At 42.1% G+C, this 22,337-nt stretch overlaps 1 protein-coding gene across 1 annotated transcript; it reads left to right on the forward strand.

Annotated features, from left to right (window-relative positions):
* Positions 1-9,795: 9,795 nt before the first annotated feature.
* Positions 9,796-21,245, forward strand: TICAM2 (TIR domain containing adaptor molecule 2). The gene is made up of 3 exons (XM_080677235.1): positions 9,796-9,905; positions 18,198-18,318; positions 20,269-21,245. Exon 3 carries the CDS (start codon positions 20,324-20,326, stop codon positions 21,026-21,028), a length of 705 nt encoding a protein of 234 aa, XP_080533361.1. The 5' UTR covers positions 9,796-9,905; positions 18,198-18,318; positions 20,269-20,323; the 3' UTR covers positions 21,029-21,245.
* Positions 21,246-22,337: the final 1,092 nt, after the last annotated feature.

Below are 22,337 nucleotides of genomic sequence, written 5' to 3' on the forward strand. Positions count from 1 at the left end.
ATTTCAGGGACCATCTTAGCAGTCTGCCTACCACGAGCTCCATTCTACAAGTCTTGATATCTACTTTACTTATCAATCTCAAAGAATTTTCTGATTTTATTCTAATTTGACCCATAGATATTATTTGGAATTATAATTCTTAATTACCAAACATAAGTATTTAAGTTTCTTTTTATTATTGATTTCTAATGTAATTGCAGCATTGTGATCAGAGGCCATATTCTATTATTTAAATTTGAAATTTATGGACAATTGCTTTATGACTCCATTTACCTTCTCAATTTAAATGTCATATATTTTGTATACCTTTAAATATGTTATTACTATTTTATGTAGTCAATATTAATTTAATTTACCCATATATTTACCAACTTTGTTCTCTGTTCCTTGATGCTCTTTGAGCTTTCATCTGGAATAATTTTTCTTCTGCTTGAAGAATACATTACAATTTCCTTTAGTGCAGTACAGCTGGTGGCAAGTTCATTTCGTTCTTTTTTTAAGAAATGTCTTTACTTGGCCTTCATTTTCCGCCCTTCATTTTTGAAGGAAATTTGTGCTGAGTATAGAAGTGCACCTTGAAAGGAACTGTGGGCCGCTAGGCTGCAGTGGGCACAGGGGCCCCCCCTGCCCCTCCCGCCGTGGCCCCCAGTCCCCTGTCTGCCAGCAGCTCCACTCCTGCCACCTCTCCCATGCGTTGACGGCACCGGCCCCACTTGCATCCACTGACGGCACAGAACAGTTGGGGCTGGCACCAGCAGTGAGTGTGAGTGGGGCTGGCGCTGGCAGCAGGTGGGAGCAAAGAATTTTCAGTAACCACCAGAGGCTTGCCCCAATGACAGCCACCAGCGCCCTGCCTTGGTCTGCTACCCCTGCTCACCTGCTCCACCATCCTGCTGTGGCTGCGGCTGATGCCCACCATGTCCTGTGCTCTGCCGCCTGCTGCTGACGGTCGCCATGTTCCGCACGTGCCCCCTGGTGGTCAGTGTATGTCATAGAGACTGGTTGTTCGGTTGTTCTGCCATTTGGTCTATTTGCATATTAGGGTTTTATATATATAGACTAGAGGCTCAGTGCACGAATTTGTGCACCAGTGGGGTCTCTCCGTCTGGCCTGCGGGATCGGGCCAAAACCGGCTCTCTGACATCCCTCGAGGGGTCCCAGATTGCGAGAGAGTGCAGGCCAGGCCGAGGAACCCCACCAGTGCACGATCGGGGCCGGGGAGGGATGCAGGAGGTTGGCCAGCCGGGAAGGGACTGCAGGGCGTGTCCAGTCTATCTCACTCAGTCCCAATCAGCTGGACGCCAGCAGCAAGCTAATCTACCAGGCGGAGCATTGGCCCCCTGGTGATCAGTGCACGTCATAGTTACTGGTTGACTGTCTGCCCCCTGGTGATCAGTGCACGTCATAGTGAGCAGTTGAGTGGCCTTAGCATATCATTAGCATATTATGCTTTGATTGGTTGAATGGGCAACTGGATGACCAGACACTTAGCATATTAGGCTTTTATTATATAGGATATCTTCCCATTGTCTCCTGGCTTCCATTTTGTTATGAAGAAGTCAGCTATCCATCTGTTGCTTTATTGAAACTAATCTTTTTTTCCTCTGGCTGCTTTCAAGATTTTCTCTTTGTATTTGATTTTCTGCAGTTTCATTATCCTGTAAGTGAGGATATCATGTATTTTATTACTTGGGTTTTATTTGGCAACTTGGATCTGTGAATTTGAATGTCAGTTCTGGGAAATTCTCAATTCTAATCTCTTTAAATATTGCCTCTGTCCAATGTGCTATCACTTTGCCTTCTAGGACTTCAAGTAAACATATGTTAGGCCTTCTTGGTGTATCTCCTATATCTCTATATTTTTCTTCTATATGTTCTGTATTTATTTTCTCTGCATCATCTTACATAGTTTTGATATATCTTATAAGTCATGAATTCACTTTGTAACTTTAATTTACCATAAGAGATTCACTGAGTTCATGATTTCTGTTTTTATATTTTTTAATCATTTTTTTTTCTGTTAGGTCCTTTTTCCTTATGTGCTCTGTTACTTTTTATGGCATCTAGTTCCTTGCTGCATTTATAAAGTGAGGATTTTATTTCCATGGATTATCCTTTGTATCTGATAATTTCATTATGTACAGCCTGTTATGATTATTTTTGTGCTATTTGTAGTCCATTTGCTTCTAATTAATGTTGTCTTGGTTATACTTATACTTCATTATCTTTGATTGTTTACTTGAGAATCCTGAAGAAAAAAGAAATAACTTAAGATCTGAGATGATTTTCTCTTCCTTAAGAGACTTAGGCAGTTTGGTTTATTTGTTCATTTGTTATGTAAATTAACGCACTTATTAAAAGTTAGCAATGTTTCAAATGACAGAGCTGCTATTGTTTTTTCAGTTCCTTCAGTCTTCTGATGGCAGACTTCACTGTGATGGCAGAAGTGTTGTTGTAGGTCCAAGTACCATTAGCTTTCATTTTCATGCAGGAACCACAGCCACATCCCCACAGTTCACCTCTTCATCTTGGTTTTGCCATAGAAAGAGCAAGTGTACTTGGTGTGTTGGCCGACTTCAATTTTCTTCACCATTTCCCTGAGGGAGGCACCATAATGGGTCTCTATTTACCAATAATTCTGGCCTTGGTGCATTAGCTATGTTGCTGCCAAGTAGATTCAAGGCCAGAAGTTTTTTATTCTTTCTGCCAAGTGCCTGAGGTCACAGTCTGGAACTTAGGCATTAGAGTTTCTGTGCTCCTCTAGATGGCACACTGCACTGCAGTTTGTACCCCTCACTCCAGGATACAGCCTTTGGATACCAAGCCCAGCCCTTGTCTTTCCAATTGTAGTTGATGATGAAAAGACAACTCTGGCCCTGGCCACTGTGGCTTAGTTGGTTGGAGTATCCCATATACTGAAAGGTGACCGGTTCAATTCCTAGTCAGGGAAGTCAATCGGTGTTTCTCTCCACATTAATGTTTCTCTATCCCCAATTCCTCTCTCTAAAAAATCAATAATAAAAAAAAGACAGCTTTGCCACTCAGCTACTTCCTCTAAGATTGCCAATCCACTCCAAGGGCAAAAGTAGTTCTGGCACTGCTTCCTGAACTCCAATCCTGTCCCTGATTTTGACCTGGGAAATTCTATCTCTCATGTCTTCAAGAAGACATGTGTTTCATCTTCAGTGAGAACATTGGTCCCAATGACCTGTTTTCTCATTACCCACCTCCAGAAATTCAATTTACATTTGGATCATGAATGAAATGTGTAATTTCTGTACTTTCATTTTCTACATCACCTTTGGATGACTCAGAGTTCAGATAATGCCCAGATTATATCTTTTTATTAGTGACTCATTTATTCACTCAACAAATACTCATTTAGTGCCAAGTATGTTCTATCCTTTTTTCTAGAAATAGAGATTCAGTGATAAACAGCTTAATTATTTTGTTCTAGGAATTAGCCAGTTTTCATGAGAGGCTCGATCTCCAGTATGGGGCATGAAGGAAGCAGCTGATCAGTGATTCTCTCTTGTCATTGATGTTTCTATATCTCCATCTCCCTTCTCTTTGAAATCAATAATCCTATCTAATAAAGAGGGAATATGCTAATTGACCCTCACACCGTGGAAAAGATGGCGGCGCCCACGGCCAATAAGGAGGGAATATGCTAATTGACTGTCCCACCCTCAAAGATGGCAGCACCCACAGCCACAAGATGGTGGCGCCCAGTCCCCTCAGCCCCACAGGGGCATCAGGCACGTGGCAAGGTGGGCCTGGCTGCTCCACATGCCTACCTCCAGAGTCCCCCAGTCCCCTCAGCCCCCCAGCCACCCAGGGCCACCCAAGGCTCAGGAAACCAGGGCTGGCCGAGGCTTGCGCTGCCGGCAGTGGCAGTAGCAGAGGTGTGATGGGGTGTCGCCTTCCCCGATTGCCTGGTCGCCTCCCACCCCTAAGGGCTCCCGGGCTGTGAGAGGGGGCAGGCATGAATTTTCCTGCACTGGGCCTCTATTGTGTGTGTGTATATATATAATATATATATGTGTATATATATGTGTGTATGTATATAAGCATTATTCTGTATGATGTTAGAGTAACTTTAGCTTTATAAAGTTTTAAATTCTAAGCCTATTTTGTTACTTATTCTACATGGTGGGAATTGGAGATTAACTTTAAAACTTTCTACTATTCAATAGATGTTTGACTAAATGTCTACTGTGTGCTAGGAAATGGGGATACTGAAGTAAATATGATAATTTCTTATTCTCAAGGCATCTGGAAACTGATCCCAAACAGAAAATTGCGATAGTAAAATTACAACCTGAAAATAGAACTTCTCAAACATTGTGATATAAGAATCGCCTGGTCTACTTGTAAAAAACTGATCTTTCTCAAGTTTCTTCCCCTGACCCTGAGACTTTGATTCAGTAGATGTGGAGTGAATGTTGGAAATCCTCACGGAGATTCTGATGCAAGCGTTATTCCACATTTTGAGAAATAATAGTAGTAAAACACTTTCGTAATACCATGTACCTACTACACTATGTTCTACATTCATGCTATATAGTTTATTTACTCTTCTAAGCAATGCTTTTCCACCATTTTACAGATTAAGAAACTGAAGCACAGAATGGTTAAGTTCACTTGCATAAGGTCACACAATTAGTGCTAGAACCAGTGTTCAAACACACATATATCTTCAGGGGCAGGCTTGTGTCTCCCATGTATATGTGTAGCCTAATCATGCAGAGATCTGTGAAGAGCTAATTTTGACTCAATAGCTCTCTCATTTCCAGGACCTTCCTGTTAAATTGCTGGCTATTCCACTGGTCTGCTGCTCACCTCATGTGAGACCACAAAGTGGTTTCAGACTAACAAAGTGGTTTCCCCATTTATTTCCTCCCAAGTTTGTGATTTTTATTGACAGCACCACTAGGTCTGAACTTTTTGCCATCCATCTACTCCAACTCAAGTTAGCTCCCTCCAGCAGCTTTTTTTTTTCTTTTTAATACATTTTTATTGACTTCAGAGAGGAAGGGAGAGGGAGAGAGAGATAGAAACATCAGTGATGAGAGGAATAGCCCCACACTGAGGATCAAGCCCATAATTTGCGCATGTGCCCTGACCAGGAATCAAACCATGATCTGGTTCATAGGTCAATGCCCAACCACTGAGCCATGTGGCTGGCTTCTCCAGCAGCTTTCATTGGTGGCCTCCCCCTGGTACACCAACACTGGGAAATGTGCTGAGTTTGGGAGATGAGAGCAGCTTCTAGCAAGAATGCCACAGACTCGTGCCAAAATTTCAGCATGGTTTTTTTTTTTTTTTTTTTTTAATGAATAAATGGTTCTCAATTTGTTTATCTCAATTTCCAGAGCCCTTGAATGATTACTTTTGACAATTTTATCCAGTGTATATTTGTTTTGGGGGAGAACATTTGATTTTCTAGAGGTTCTACCTACCAATTTTGTTAGGTCTAGGATTTGGTTTTACCCCACTTACAGTCTAATAAATTAACCTGTTACTGTTTCATGGATGCTGGCAGAAGACAGAATTCCTGGGTCAGAGACAGAGGACGTTTGTTACTAATGACACAGCAAGCAGCACCACCATCAGCACATTTGCATTGGTTCCTCCTCACAAGTCCCATCAGGGTATCATGAAGGGATCCGTATAGATACTGCGCACACAGTGGGCTTGTGTCACATCTGAGGAACACTCAGCTTGAAGAATCCACCTCTGTTATAGCAAGCAGTAAGTAAGCCTGTTCTTTGGTCCTAGTGGGAGACATTACCTTATATCTCAAGGTTGCTCACTATATACACTTCCCCGTGATATGGCTCAGGTAAAGAGCCGTCAGGGTCTTGAATTCTTGGTGTACTCAGTAAGACACATAGAAACACAAGAGCCCTAGCCAGTTTGGCTCAGTGGATAGAGCGTCAGACTTTGGACTAAAACGTCCCAGGTTCGATTCCAGTAAGGGCACATGCCTAGGTTTCGGGCTCAATATCCAGGAGGGGGCGTGCAGGAGGCAGCCAATCAATGATTCTCTCTCATTGATGTTTCTACCTCTCTATCCCTCTCCCTTCCTCTCTGAAATCAATATATATATATATATATATATATATATATATATATATATGTATATATATATATATATATATATATATATATATATATATATATATATTAATATATATATATAACACAAGAGGCACATAGACAACTGTCTCCCAGCTCATTTCATCTAAATTTATTGGAATGGAGTTATCTTTTACCTTTTAAATGTCTTATAATCTGTAGTGATGTTTCCTTTTTATTTTTAGTATTATGTCTTTTCTGTTTCTTTTATTTTTTTTCTAAGTAGTTTCACCAGTAGTTTATTAATTTTATTAGTCTTTTCAAAGAACTGTCTTTTGCTCTTGTTGATACTTTGATAATTTTTTTCCTATTTTCTGATCTTATTTTATTTCTTTTTTTGGGGATTTCATTTTCTTTTTCTAATGTCTTGATGTGGATGTTTAGATAGCTTCTCTGGCTTTGTTTTTTGATATGTATGTTTAAGACTAGAAATCCTGCTCTCATTAGATTTTTAGCTATGTCCCACAAATACTAATATGTAGTACTTTTAGTAACATTCAGATAAAAACATTTTATGACTTCTGTTGTGGTTTATTTTTGACCCATTGGTTATTTTTAAATGTCTTTTGATTTCCAAACATGCAGAGGCTTTTCTAGTTATCATTTCGTTTTTGGTTTTCAGACTAATATGTAAGTGGTGAGAGAACATATTCTATGTTATTTCAATCTTTTGATTTGTTTTGACTTTACTTTGTTGAGATTTGCTTTATGGCAAAAAATATAGACTAATTTTGTTAATGTCTCAATTTGTTAATGTTCCATGTGAACTTAGAAAGAATATGTGTTTTGAAATTATATTGGATGCCATAATCTATGTCTGTCAATCAGGTCAAGTTCATTAGTCATGTTCAAATCATTTATATCCTTACTGATTTATGTGAGAGTCTGCTGGGCATATGTATGATATCCAGGGAAATAGTAAAGTAAGCTAAAGCGGACAGAGGATCAAGACCTTGAAAACACCAGCATTTAACGTCAAAGATTTCAGGGGAAGAAAGCCACAGGGAAAACATTTTACATGTCTGAGAAGCCATCTCTTCTCTGATTTAATTAGCACTCACTCCTTCTCATTTTACTCTGCTTTATTTCATTCATTCATTATCAATGAATGGACCTGAAATTTTCTTACTTGTTTATATGTCTATTGTCTATCTCCGGACTAGACTACAAAATCTCCAAGAGGACTGGGACCATGTGTGTTTTGTTCACACTGTATCCCTAGTGTAGAAGACACCAAATATTTGTGGCATATGTTATCAGTGTACTCTCTTGAAATGTATACTTAATAATTTGGATAGAAAATTCAAGTAATGGTCTGGCCTGTGTAGCTCAGTGATTGAGCATTGACCTATTAACCAGGAGGTCACGGTTCAATTCCCGGTCAGGGCACATGCCTGGGTTGCAGGCTCGATCCCAGTGTGGGGTGTGCAGGAGGCAGCCAATCAATGATTGTCTCTCATCATTGATGTTTTTATCTTCTCTCCCTCTCCCTTCCTCTCTGAAATAAATAAAAATATATTTTTAAAAAAAGAAAATTCAAGTAATGGAACTCATAATCAATTTAAAATATTTTCTGAGTACAGCATGTAAATATGAAGAACAATGCAAAATTTGGAGCAATTTGTGACATAAAATGGAAAAATTCAAGTGAATTTGTCCTTGACATTAGTGATTTTAGGCTTATTTGTGCATGGGATGTGGTTGGTGAATGGGGAAATAAATGTTTATGGCATTTGCCATTAGTAGTATTGCAATAAAAAAAAAATGGAAAAGCAGTATTTGAAGGATTGTGAGAGGTACAGGCAGAGGAGACTGAAAGAGGAGAATTTTAACAAGTTTGATAAGCATAAAGGCCACATGGGGTGGTTGACACATACCTGCCAGTGCTTACCTTCTATGGCCCTTCCTGTTGTTGGGTGTGGGTAGAGGAACAGGAAATAACTCTTAGCTCTACCTGTGGCAGGAAGTAGGGATTGCCTGAGTAAAAGAGAAGGGGTGGGAGGCTATTTTTGAACTGGGTTCTTAGGATATGACTAGGATTGGGAGCCTGAAGTAGAGATGGTAGGATCAAGTTTTTGGCTTTATAAGTGTGAACAAAAAAGAGGCCACATACTAAACCTGACAAATTCCAGGGAGGCCTGCATGGCAGCCTTACAAACTCAGAGACCTAAAGTAGGACTATAGGGCAATATGATCCTTACTGGCCATTTGTAAGCTTCCTGATGATGGAGAACAAAAGACCAGGAAAAACTTGCTAGACACCAGGAGTCGGACTAAGGAATTGAAACTGTCCTGAGGCACCTGATTGTACACCTGCATTCCATCGCATTCCAAGCCCACCACCTCAGCCCCCAAAGCCACTGACCAACAAAAGCTTCCCTCCAGTGACTACATCTACACTAATAAAAGAGAAATATGCAAATTGACCATACCGCCATGACACCCACCAGCCAATCAGGGGTGAGTATGCAAATTAACCAAAAAAAGATGGTAGGATAATTTGCATACACAGGCACAGAGCGAAGACTGAATACTGAAGACTAAAGATGACTGAAGACTGAAGACTGAAAAGGCTTGGCTTCTCCGCTGCGGCCAGAGCAAAGGCCTGGGTCCCAGTTGCTGGAGGAAAACCAGTGCCGGCAACCAGGGGAAGGAAGACCTATTGCACGAATCTTTGTGCAACTGGCCTCTAGTATAAGGATGAAACTCCAGCTCCTGAGTGCTGCCATCATCGACCCAATGTCCCCTTGGCTTGGTGCTGTGCAGCCCTTCCCTTTGGATATCCCATCCCCTACCTCCTCAGTTTTTCTTTATCCACCATCTGAGATGGCTATTTAGCCTGCCCGGGTGCACCACCCATGTTAACCTTTTAGTACCCACATAGGATGGTCTGAAATTAAACTTTTTAACCAAAAACAGGTCCTGGCAGGTATTCATGTCCTGGGTCAGGATCTTTCTCAACAAAGGTCAATGAGTCTGTCTTATTATCTCAACTAAGTCTGTCTTGTTATTTTTTTGCATTTAGGATAACATATGTTTGGAATGTCAGGGTAATTTCCTTTTTTCAGACCCCCTAAGGGCACAATCTCCCACCAGAGCAGGAGACCACAGAACCCCTCATTGTTATTGCTATAATGTTAATTGTTAACTATCCTATACCCCCCTATTAAGAAGAAATATGTGTCTATTCGTCTTACTTTTTAATTCTGTTCCAGAGATTTCCCCGCTTTGCCTTCTCCCACTTTCCCTAATCTATCACCAATAAATTTCATGTAACCCCCTTATGCCTCCTCTTTTGATTGTAATGTATAAAATAAGATGTAAAACTCTCTGGAGCATTTTTCTCAATTCATTGAGATTTTGCTTCCTGTCAATTGTCATCTGTTTGGCTCAAATAAAGGCAAAAACAGTTCTTACAGGTGTTTCTTGCATAAGGCTTTTTATGCTTCTTTTACTTGATTGCTTTTTTTTTCTTTCTTTCTTAATTCAGCGAAGTTTCGGTCTGTTTCTGTTGTGGGAAAGGAACCTGAGAAAGGTGATTTTGCAGGGGACAGGGCGATGCGCTATGCATCCCTGGCCAGGGATGTGGTTGATTGCAGCAACAACCTTCCGTGACAGAGCCCCAGTGGGAAAGGAAACGCCAAGGGGCCATGTTGGAGGACCAGGGGAGTCGCTGTACCTCGGGAAAGGTCTGTTTGGCTAAGACAGGCCATTCCTTCCTTTGGAGTTTAGGGGCTCCCGTCTGGGAAGCGTCGGTGGATATGGTAGGATCAAGTATTTGGCTTTACTGGCGAGTTCAGTGTTGGGCGTGCGGGGAAGGCGGAAGCAGTGCACCCAGGTCTGTTAGGAGCAGATACAGTGCAGTCCCCCGCACTCCCCAGTCTCAAAGTCAGGGCTTATGGGGACCCCCTCCCCCTCCCCCGACCCCCTTCCCCCCAAAAAAGCAGAAGCGCAGCGCAGCGCAGCGAGAGTCCATGTTTGCCTGGGTCAGAATTCTGATTTCTTCTCCGCCCTTCTGAATGGTCCGCTTCTCCCTCCTGCGCGGAGAGGTCCAGCCACGTTATAACCACCCCCTCCACACACGCACACACACTCGCCCTGGGGAGCTGCGGCGCCCGCACCGCCGACCTCCAAGGGTTAAGTAAGTGTCAGCGCGTCTCCGAGGGGTGGGGACTCTGGGTGCCTCGACTTCCGCGCGCAGGGCCGCGGCGCGCAGGGCAGTGGGCGTGGGCACGGGACCTGCAGCCGGGCGGGGCTGGACACCTCACCTTCCCGACACCCCGGGGAGGTCGCACACTGAGTGGGTCCGCTCAGCAGGAGACGAAGACCAAAAAGCCACGAGGCTGGGCCCGGTGTGGCCCGCACTCCTTCCAGGCAAGTAGGATGTCGCGGGGAGGCGCCGCCGGGCTCCGGAGCGCTGGGGGGCCGGACGGCCGCGCGCTGCTGCCCCAGCGAACCCGGCCCGCGGCGAACGGGGCGCGGCCTGCTCCTGGGGTCCCCGGGTGGGCCCATCGCCGTCTTTTCAGGCCGACGGTGCCTGACTCTGAAGGGAATATCCATGAACTTTCTACTGCCCTTGTAAGTTTCACGTTGACTGGAAAACCCATTTTTTTTAAAGAAAAGAAACCTTAGAGCCACATGCAAATAGCCCAGCGTCTTAAATGGTTTAAAGGTTCTGCCTGAGCCTCAGCCAGGCACAAAATGCTGAAGGTTTCGATTGTCTTATTTGGCTTCTTGTCCAAAAGTTAATTTGGATAAAAATAATTTGGGCTGACAACTGTGAGCTGCTTTTAGGTATTATATTAGTTAAGGCCTCTCCATTTTTTTTTTTTTTGGCAATAAACTTTAAAAAAGAAGGGAGAGGGGTGTCTTTAAAATATGAGATAGTTGAACACTTTAAATAGTGTGTTGGTTATAAATGGAGTTAAGCAACTCCAGTTTATATTTCATTTAAATCTGAAAGTAGTTGAGCTGGAGTAGAATAATGCCTCACTTCCTTTTAAATCAAAGTAAATTTACGCATGCCCAGCAGTATGGTACTTGAAGTATAAACCACATTTATACTGTTGAATCATTTGCTCCTCGTGGTATGTTTTTATTATTCATTTAACAAATTTGGGACTGCTGATAAATCTTGTCTTTAAATAATTCTCCCTGCCCCCAGACCAAACATCCTTTCTAGGTCCCACCCATTTCTTTGCTCCCTTTTATTTAAGCAACAACAAAAGGGGACATCTGTAATACTTTCAACAATAAAGATTTAAAAAACAGCAACACTTCTTTCAATGACTTGCGGCCAAGTCTCTATTTCCATTCCTCCAGTGTCCTCCTCCACCCTCTCCTCTGGGCTTTTTGTCTCCATCACCCCCTTGCCCTTGGTGAAATCCAGTATCTGTGCCTAGTTTTCACTTCATATGGTGGTTGACTACTCCTTCTCCTTGATATTCTTTCTTCATTTGGCTCCCAGGTCACCAGTTCTGCTTTTCCTTCCACCTCACTGGTACTCCTGTGTCTGCAGGCTTCTCCTCTCCCAAACCACTGAATGTTAAGAGTACCACAGCGCTCAGTTCTTGGCCATATTCTCTTTCTAGCCATACTTCATCCCAAGGCAGTTTCTATCCCAAGCCATATCCCTTGGTTGTGAATAGCATCTATAGGCTGAAAAACTTCCAAATTTTTATCTCTAGCTTTACTTCGCCTGAGCACCAGATGCATGCATCCAGCTGTTTACACACCATTTCCACTTGGAAGTCTAAAAAGCATTTAAATGGAGTTAGTCCAAACAGAACCCAGTCCTCCCCTTCCACGTTCCCCTCAGTTACCTTCCTTATCTCCGTAACTGTTAATGCCATTCACCTAGGCCCGTGGTCCGCAAACGGCGGCTCGCGAGCCACATGTGGCTCTTTGGCCCTTTGAGTGTGGCTCTTCCACAAAATACCACGGCCTGGGCGAGTCTATTTTGAAGAAGTAGCGTTAGAAGAAGTTTAAGTTTAAAAAATTTGGCTCTCAAAAGAAATTTCGATCATACTATTGATATTTGGCTCTGTTTTCTAATAAGTTTGCCAACCACTGAACTAGGCTGAAACTCGAGGAATCATCCTTGATGCTTCTTTTTAGCTCAGACCCTACATCCAAGCATCTAGCAAATTCTGTTGACTCTACCTTGAAAAGATACCGCAAATCTGACCACATTTCACTGCCTCCCTCATGCAAAACACAATCTCTCTTACCTAGTTGACTGAAGTCTCAGATTTACTCTTCCTGCTTCTGTCCTTATTTCTCCTCTGTCTTTCTACAAATAGCAGTGACTTTTTTCAAGTATAACCAGAATTTTCACTTCCCTTAAAAATCTTTTGATGGCTACTTATCACAGTCATAAAAAACAAACTCTTAATATGGCCTCAAAGCCTTGTGTGATCTAACTCCTGGCTGCTTCTCTGATCTCATCCCCTACCTTCTCCCTTGCTTACTCCACTGTAGGGACACTGACCTCGAGCCTGTTCCCTTTGCCTGCCATGGCCTCTAGTAGACCATCACAGGCTGTGCACCTTCACTTCCCTGTTCAAGTGCTCTGTCTCAGTACTGCCATAGTCCTGTTGTACCATTTTTTTCTTTACTACTGACCCTTGGGTGGGTTGCTATTAGCTACTGGTATTCCATGAAGCATGTGGCACCTTTAGAACATTATAGGTTACTAGGACTCTCTATTTTTTATATATTTTTAATTGATTTCAGAGAGGAAGGGCGAGGGAGAGAGAGATAGGAACATCAATGATGAGATAAAAACATCATTGATCAGCTGCCTCCTGCATGCCCCCCATTGGGGATCAAGCCTGCAACCTGGGCATGTGCTCTGACTGGGAATCGTACTATGACCTCCTGGTTCGTAGGTTGATGCTCAACCTTTGAGCCATGCTAGCCAGGCTGGACTCTCTATTATTAAAATACACAACCATCTTTCTGTTGAGCCTCATTTTGATAAGATATACAGGTTACCCTTAAATTCTGTGTTTTTATAAAATGTTCTTCCTGTTTGGGAGAAGATTTGCCCTTTAGTGCCAGCTCTCATTTTTAAATACAGAAAATGAAAGAAAAATACCATCCAGTTTACTAAAAAGAATATGTAATAATTATTTTTGTTAATTCCTTTGCTTCAGTAGGAAGCTGTGGTCTCTAAAGACTTTCTTAATGGTACCAGTAACAGGTACTTTAAATAGAAAGAAGAAAAATGAAGTAGCTTGTTCAGAAAATATTATACACATTTTTAAGTGACTAAGCAGACATCAGACTATCAAGTTTTTATAGCAAAATCTCCATTTAAAAGTATAAAACCTAGAAAACAATTTTTTATTTACTAAAATCTTTTTTTTTCAGATTGCATTATCATTGTAGAAAAAGGATATATATATATATATAGATATATATAGATATAGATAGATAGATAGATATACATATAGATATACGTACATTCACACACCTACGAAACACAGATAATCAATGTTACCTTTTTGGTGTACTTCTTTCCAATCTGTTTTCTCCAGTTAGTTTTACAAAGCTGAGATCACACTGTATATGCTATTTTATACTCTACTTTTTTTCTCTTAATATTATGGAAGCATTTTCTCATGTCATTAAAATTATTCATAACATTCATAAACATTTTGAATGATATAATAGGATTCAGTCATATAAATAATATGATACAGTTTAAGTTATTGCCATTCCCCAGCTTTTGGACATTCTGATTGTTTACCTTCAATAGAATTTTGGCTAGTCCATGATACTATGTTCAAGTATCTAATAAAAGGAAAATATAGTCATAAAACTCATTCTTCAAAATTGCAGTAAAATGTCTTCGTAGATCCTGTGGCAGGAGAAAAGCTGAGCAAATTGGAGGATCTGGGGAAAAAAAAATACCTGTGTGCGGGGACCTGGAGGAACACTGGGGAGCGAGGCAGGAGACGAGATTGGAGCTGAAGAAGTCAGATACAGGGTAGCATTGACCATATTAAGAAACTTTTATTCTAGGAGCAGTAGAAAGCCATTGCTGGGTTGTAAGTGGAAGTAACTTGATCCGAAGTATGTGTTTAAAAAGATCATTGCTATTGAGTGGAGAAAGGACTAGACTGACCAGAGTACCTACAGAGACCAATTAGGAAGCAGTGCAGTGGACTAGGGGAGAGATGTTGATCTAGAGTGAAAATGTGGTGCAGAGGGAAAGTGGAACAATTAGAGATGTATTTTGGAGGTTGAATAGACAGGATTTTTGATAGCTTGAAGTGAAAGTCTAGAGAGGAAGGAGAAAGTGTCAGTGAAGCCTTAGGTTTCTGGCAGTCATAACTAGAAAGTGATGATGCCATTTACCTTGACGAAGTATGGGAAAATGAGTGGAAGCTACCTCCCAGGCTACCAAGGAAGACAGGTTAAGATTGCTGTGCTATACATATTGTAAGAGCTGTGAACAGGATATTTATTATGGGTGTCCAGGAGAGGAATACTTAACCTAGAGATAACAGAAAATGCTTTCTGCCAAATATGATCCGTGAGCTGTGTCTTGAAATGAATATACCATATTTATGTTCACATGATTTTTAAAAATGCAACATAATTGCTCATTTTAAAATCCAAGATATATTTGGACTGGCTAATCCTATTCTGATTGAATCAGTAATTTATCTAATACAGATGATAAAAAGCTATCTGTTTGACTATCTCTCTAAACAAAACCAAACCAAAACAAAACAAAACAAAAAAACCTGTTAGTCATATCTGGAATTGTCTCATTCATTCATTCAGAAGGGTTTTCTTGAGTGGTGATTGTAAGTGAGACTTTGGGGGTGTAGTGGTGAACAAGGCAGATTTGGTCATTTTTCTGGTAGACTTTACAATCTACTAGTTTACAGTCTGCCAGTGGGAAAAAATGAGAAATTAAGCAGTAAATGATATACATCATTAATAAAGTGTATGTGATTAGTGCCATGAAGGAAAGATGCAGGGTGCTATACTCCTAGATAGCCGATAACCCTAACTTTTCTCATGCAAGCTCTGGTAACCCATATGGAAAATACAGGCACTAATTAGTTGGGCTATAAATAAGTATTAATAGGTAATTTTGCTAATCCTTTTATTTATACTGGGCCTCTGCCATCCTTATGAATTCTGCACAGTCTCCAAAAGAAGAAAATAAGTAAATGCCAGCTGATTCTTAATAATATTATTTCAGTATAAGATCAGGATGGATTAAAATTCTACCTTTTGCCCTAGCTGGTTTGGTTCAGTGGATAGAGTGCCTGCCTGTGGACTGAAGTGTCCCGGGTTCCATTCCGGTCAAGGGTACATGCCTGGGTTCCAGGCTCAATCCCCAGTAGGAGGTGTGCAGGAGGCAGCCGATCAATGATTCTCTCTCGTCACTGATGTTTCTGTCTCTCTCTCCCTCTCCCTTACTCTCTGAAATCAATAAAAGAAATTTTAAAAAAATTCTACCTTTTTATGCTAGTATTGGTTACCATAGTTGGTGTTTTAAAAATATTTTCAGTGTGAAGAAAGACAAGTCCACATGTTCTTTGTCTGGCTGATAGGTCTGTTCTCTTGTGTCCTGGCATTCCTGTGCTGACATCCTGGGGTTGGCAAGATTTTCCTGGAAAAGGTCAGACAGTAAATATCGTCAGCTTTATGGGCCACATGGTTTCTCCTGTAACTACTCAACTCTGCCTCTGTAGCATGAAATTAGTCACAGATAGTACATAAGTATGTGGGCATGGCTGTCTTCCAATACAACTGTATTTGCAAAACAGGTGGCAGGCTGTTTTGCCCTGAAATAGGAGGTTGTACCAATCACAGTTTAGTTGCTGGGAACAGAATCTACTCTAGCTAGTTGAAGCAGAGAGGTATGCATACGAGGACATTGCAGGATTTACAGTCTCATCAGGAAAGTTGAAGAGCTAGGCCCTAGGTTGAGTTTCTAGGGACACCTTCTTGCACCACCTAGCAGCTTTGGGGCTTTTGCCACGACCAGGAAACCTATCAAAAAACCTTTCGGGAAGCTGCCGGCTCCTGAATCACAACTCTGCTAAAGTCTTAACCAGCTAAATAGGGGCCCCATGCTCTGCCTGCCTTCATATTTAATCCAGACATGTAAGTACATCTGATTGGCAGAAATTAAACAACATCTTGAACCCTAGCTTTAAGGGAGTCTAGGAAATATAGCTTTAAGTACTTTTGGTATAGGAATTTCGGGAAGGAACACTAAAAGGAAGTCAGAATCAATTTTGCGTGAGCAAATCTGTAGTATCTGCTAAAGAATACCCGTTTGGCCACTTCACATCCATACTGAAACTTCCAGACAACAATATCTCTCTCAAGATACAGGCAGTCCTCCGGTTACGTTGGACTCGATGTACCTTGTTTTGTGGTTACATCACCATCTCCCATTTATTTATAATAAAAAAAAATTCCGCCATTTCGACGTATGTACATATGTGCTTTATGTTTTTTATTATTTATTTACCACAAGTAAAGGTCAGGAATTGTTATCTTTCTTTTAAATTTTTTGTACTGTTTCACTTCATTACTGCTGTGTATGTGCTCCGTGTGAGTGACGTAGGTGCTTATGTAGGTGGGTTCTCGCTGTAGGAACGGATCTCCTACGTAACCCGAGGACATACTGTAATGTAACTATCCCTCACACAAACAGAAGTGCACTCACCTTCTCCTGAAAGCTGCTAGGTCACCACGTTGTGTGCAGTGTTCCTCAGGAGCATGATCCCATGACCTAGCACACTCAGGAGCTAAGGCTTCTCTCTGCTTTCCTCAGGAAAGGGGAAGCTGAAGAGAGGCACAACTGCCTAATGACCAAGAAGATAACAGCTCAGCTCTAAGAAGCTCCCTCTCATATTTTTCATCCTCTTTCTCTCTCCTAGCAAATTCCTTCAGTTCCTAGGCATTCCAAGCATCACTTTTCTTCATGAAATCTTCTCTGGACCCTACGTTCATCTGTAACTATTGGTCTCTCCTTTCCTTCTTCGGGAAGTCCCCCCGCCCCCTCCTCGAGCCCTCACTTCCTGGACTCTGAAGCACACTGCAGTCTCGTGTGGTAGCTCCCGTCATTCCATCATTGCTCCCCCCCAGCCTCCAAGTGCTAAAAGCAGTGGACACCAACCACTGCTCAGAGCACTCTCCTCCCTCAGTTCCAGATACCGACCTGTGTCTGATTTTCCTGATGCTCCAGTCTTCTCTGCGGGCCCCTCCTCCTCTGGATGCCTGTCTGGCATTGGTTCTGTCTCTGTTCTCTCACCTTATTTTCTGCCTAGTCTCAATTCCTCACAGGATGAAGTAGTGCCAAACTTTTATCCCCCTTGAAGATGTTCTCCTATTTGTGCATTGGACCTATCTGTGTATGTGCCTACTGGATAGCCCATCTTCTAGGTAATGGGGACCCCAAGCTCCCTAGATTCCAAGCTGGATTAATTGTTCACACCTGCCTCCACCCCCATTTATCTAGGCGAATGGCAATACCACCAAGTTACAGCAGGCACAGGTTTGGGAGGCATACGTGATTATTCTTTCTGCCACCCACCTGCCTTTGTTACCTACTATATAGGTCTTTGTCTCCATGATCACTTCTTTAGGTCAGGACTCTGCTTTCTCACCTAGGTTATTATTGCACCAGCCTCCCAACTGATTGTTCTGCCTGTCTAAGGCCTTACAGGCTCCTAGCCTCGTCTTTTTACTGCAGCTATTTTAACCTGTCTAAAACACCCCAACTGAACATCTACCAGGGGCTCTCTTTCTGCCAGCATGATCAGATTCAAAGTCCTGAACATAGTATCATAGGCCCCTTATGCTCTGTAATCCTATTTATCTCTCCATTCTAATCTCTCATCACTACCTTCTTCCCACCCTCATATACATGGACTCGAGCCATATAAACACCTAGTGCAAAATGATCCTAACAAAAGTTGCCCTCTGGTGCCTGTGTTTTTGCAAATGCTGGTCCCACTGCGTGGAAACGTCCACCTCTCTCTCTGCCGTGCTAATGCCGCTGTGCCCTGCTGCAGGTGTCCTTCCCGAGTGCTTGCGTGGCACCCGTTCTCCTGAGTGAAGCCCCAGTGCAGTGGGTCCTACTCGTCTACTTATCCTGGCTTCACAGCCCCAAAACCCAGCAGGTTTTGGTACAGAGTAAGTTTTCAACAACACTTATTTATTAATAACATCAAAATATATTAACTGACGAGTAAAGAACCCATTGATTTTGCATGTATTTGCCACAAGATGGAGCTGTTTAGATCGGACAGAAAACGTAGAGGCTGAAGGATTCAAGTCTAGTCCTAGATGCATTAATTTTAAATGTGATAAATTTCAGAGGCTGTGATTTAAACACAAAAACTTTTTCTGTGGTAAATTCATGGACAGATTTAAAAATTGTACATGTGCATGTATTTTATTATCAAATTATTAATGATTATTATTTTATTTATTGTTTGGGAGCCTCTCTTCCCAAGTGGTCATAATGTTTTAAAAATGCAAACATTAACTCTTAATTTTAGGGCAACAAACTTTTAAAGAAGGTGGTATTAGGGTTCTCCAAAGAAACATGACTAATAGGTTCGAGAAGGGAGAGAGGGGAGAGATGGAGGGAGGAGGGAGATTTTCATCACCCTAATCCAACTGATCAGTCTTACTGATGAGAACTAGACATTACGTACCTCCTGGTGTAATTCAATATGATATGCACAGCTTAATGTATGACAAGACTTGCTAATGATGTTGAGTAAGCACAGCATATAGTCTGGGTTTGGGGGAGAGGTCCAGCCAAGAGGTGGTTATTTGGCATTTAAAATCTAAAGATTATATGAAATTATTAAGGGAGTGAGAAAAAGGAAGTGGATTTTGCCAGTCCCCACAATCATGTGAGCCAATTCCTAAAATAAAATTTAAAAAAATTTCTGTTTTTTTTTGATAAAAGAATCCCCTTGTCACTGCCTATTTTGTAGTTACATTAACAATGTTATCAACATTATCTGAACATTTATTTAAATTAGATTCACATGGAATACTTTTCTTTTATGTCTGATTTAATTCTTCCACTCTGAAATTAGACTCCTATATAATAAAAGCCCAGCAACAGAATGGCAGAATGACCAGTCGACCAATAGCTTTGATGTGCACTGACCACCAGGAGGCAGACGTTCAACGCAGTGGGAGTGCTACTGAGCTGACCGGGATGAGCGGCGCTCCCACAGCAGGCCGATCCCTGCAGGCCACCCCCCCACCAATGAACAAATCCCATGCACCGGGCCTCTAGAATCCTATCTAATAAAGAGGGAATATGCTAATTGACCATCATGCCCTCACAAACACGCGGCACCCACAGCCAATAAGGAGGGAATATGCTAATTGACTGCCATGCCCTCAAAGATGTTGGCGCTCACAGCCACAAGATGGCGGCGCCCAGTCCCCTCATCCCCACCTGGGCGCCTGCCTCTGGAGTCCCCCAGTCCCCTAAGCCCCTCAGCCGCCCAGGCCAGTGCGAGGCACAGGCAAGCCTCGGATGACAGCTGCCCAGCCGCCTAAGGCCGCCCAAGACACAGGTAATCACGGCCAGCCAAGGCTTGCGCTGCTGGCAGTGGCAGCAGCAGAGGTGTGATGGGGGCATTGCCTTCCCCTGATCACCAGGTCGCCTCCTGCCCCTGAGGGCTCCCAGACTGTAAGAGGGGGCAGGCTGGGCTGAGGGACCCCCCCCCCCCCCCCAGTGCATGAATTTTCATGCACTGGGCCTCTAGTAATTTGATAATAGAGAAGTTGGATTTTAACTGCAGATGGATAGAGTGGTATGGTACCTCTTCACTACAATATCAAAGTAATTCATTTTAATTTGGAGGTTTATAGTGCTAATAGAACACAATTTAAAACTTCCAAATGTCTCCTATTATATTTGCCTGGACACTCGGTTTAACTTACCTTTGACTACCTGTAGTAGCCCTTGTGAAGCTCACAAAAGACAGTTGATTTTGTTTCCCGATGATCTGTGTGGCATTTCTTCCTTAGGAGCTTTTCATGTTGAATGCAAGTTTCTGTTTTTAATGTTTTGATTAAATTTACAATGTTCTTTGTTATTTTTTCTTTTAGAATGAGAAGAAATGCTGAGGAATAAAACTTTTCTCTTCTAACTTGGATATTTATCATGGGTACCGGGAAGTCTAAAATAGATCCCTGCCCTCTTTCTCTCTCTTTGGGTAAAAGCCACAGTGTGGACACAAGTCAGAGACGACATGAGTCGGATTCCAAGAAATCTGACATCTCCTTGCATGATGTTCCTGAGCACAGCTGCACCACAGAGATGCCAACTGGAGAGCTGGCGGGAGCTGCGGGCGTGGATGGGATGTCTGAAGAGGAGGCAGAAGAAGAGGTGTTCTTCAAATTTGTGATATTGCACGCAGAGGATGACATAGACGAAGCTCTCAGAGTCCAGGATCTGCTCCAAAATGACTTTGGCATCAAACCTGGAATCATCTTTGCTGAGATGCCATGTGGCAGACAGCATTTACAGAATTTAGATGATGCTGTAAATGGGTCTGCATGGACCATCTTATTGTTGACTGAAAACTTTTTAAGAGATACCTGGTGTAGGTTCCAGTTCTACACGTCCCTGATGAACTCCGTTAACAGGCAGCACAAATACAACTCTGTTATACCCATGCGGCCCCTGAACAACCCCCTGACCCGGGAAAGGACTCCCTTTGCTCTGCGAACCATCAATGCCCTGGAGGAAGAAAGTCGTGGCTTTCCTACACAAGTGGAAAGAATTTTTCAGGAGTCTGTGTATAAGACACAGCAAACTATATGGAAAGAGACAAGAAAAATGGCACAAAGGGAATTCATTGCCTGAGGTGGAACACAGAACACGTGGCTGGCTCTCGACTTATAAAACAAATGATTTATCTTCACTTGAGAAAGTAACTTCCAGGAAAGGTTTAAATAAAAGAGATCCTATTCTTATAGGAACCTAGAGAGCACAAGGGAGATAAATTTCTGCCAGACAATCAAAGAATTGTGGTACTTCTTGAATTTTCAATAAACTTGAGAATGTCAGTTTCAAGATCTTTGCTGTCACAGTTTTCCTAATTCATGAATATGACAAAGGATATTCTCTTTTTTTTTTTTAAATATATTTTATTGATTTCTTACAGAGAGGAAAGGGAGAGGATAGATAGTTAGAAACACCAATGAGAGAGAAACATCAATCAGCTGCCTCCTGCACACCTCCCACTGGGGATGTGCCTGCAACCCAGGTACATGCCCTTGACCGGAATCGAACCCGGGACCCTTCAGTCCGCAGGCCGATGCTCTATCCACTGAGCCAAACCAGTCAGGGCACAAAGGATATTCTCAATTCACAGTCCTTGTGTTGAAACTTGAACAAAAACTTGCATGATAGACATTTAAAAAATATAACACTTTCGTCCTGGCCTATGTGGCTCAGTTGGTGGGAGTGTCGTCCAATACACTGTAAGGTTGCAGTTTTGATTCCTGGTCAGGGCACATACTCAGGTTGCATGTTTGATCCCCAATCGGGGTGCAATGGGTGGCAACTGATTGATGTTTTTCTCTCACATCAATGTTTGTTTTTCCCTCCCTCCCTCCCTCCCTCCCTCCCTCCCTCCCTCCCTCCCTCTCTCCCTCTCTCCCTTCCTTTCTCTGTGAAATTAGTAAGATCATATATCCTCTGGTGATGATTTAAAAATAACAGTAAATATATATATATATATATATATATATATATATATATATATATATATATATAATTTAATTTTCTTCTCACAGGAAACACATAAGAATGACCCCAAGAGATCTGACGACCCTCCCTCTTGAGACACCTCTCATGAATGTTGTGATAAAGCATCCACCCTATTGTCACCCAGAAATCTGGTTAGCCAGGATATAACATATGGAATGTTGAGTGCTGATGAACATGAAATCAGAAATAGATGTGAGAATGATGGGGCTTTTCAAAAAAATCCAGTTAAATGTATTTTTCTTTTTGCAGGAATTTACATATTTGGAGGCAAGTCCCACTACTGATTAGCAGCTCAGTTGATCATGTGGTTGTTAGAGACTCCATGGAGGAGGGTTGCGATGTCCCCTGGAGGTGAAGCTCCTCATGTTGGTCATTTTCTGTAATCAGGACTTTATCTAGT

Source organism: Plecotus auritus (genome assembly GCF_963455305.1).
Source record: "Plecotus auritus genome assembly, chromosome: 7".
NCBI classification, from domain to species: Eukaryota; Metazoa; Chordata; class Mammalia; order Chiroptera; family Vespertilionidae; genus Plecotus; species Plecotus auritus.

Coding starts and splice junctions, on each gene's coding strand:
- TICAM2 (XM_080677235.1), top strand. CDS start 20,324: ATGGGTACCGGGAAGTCTAAAATAGATCCCTGCCCTCTTTCTCTCTCT.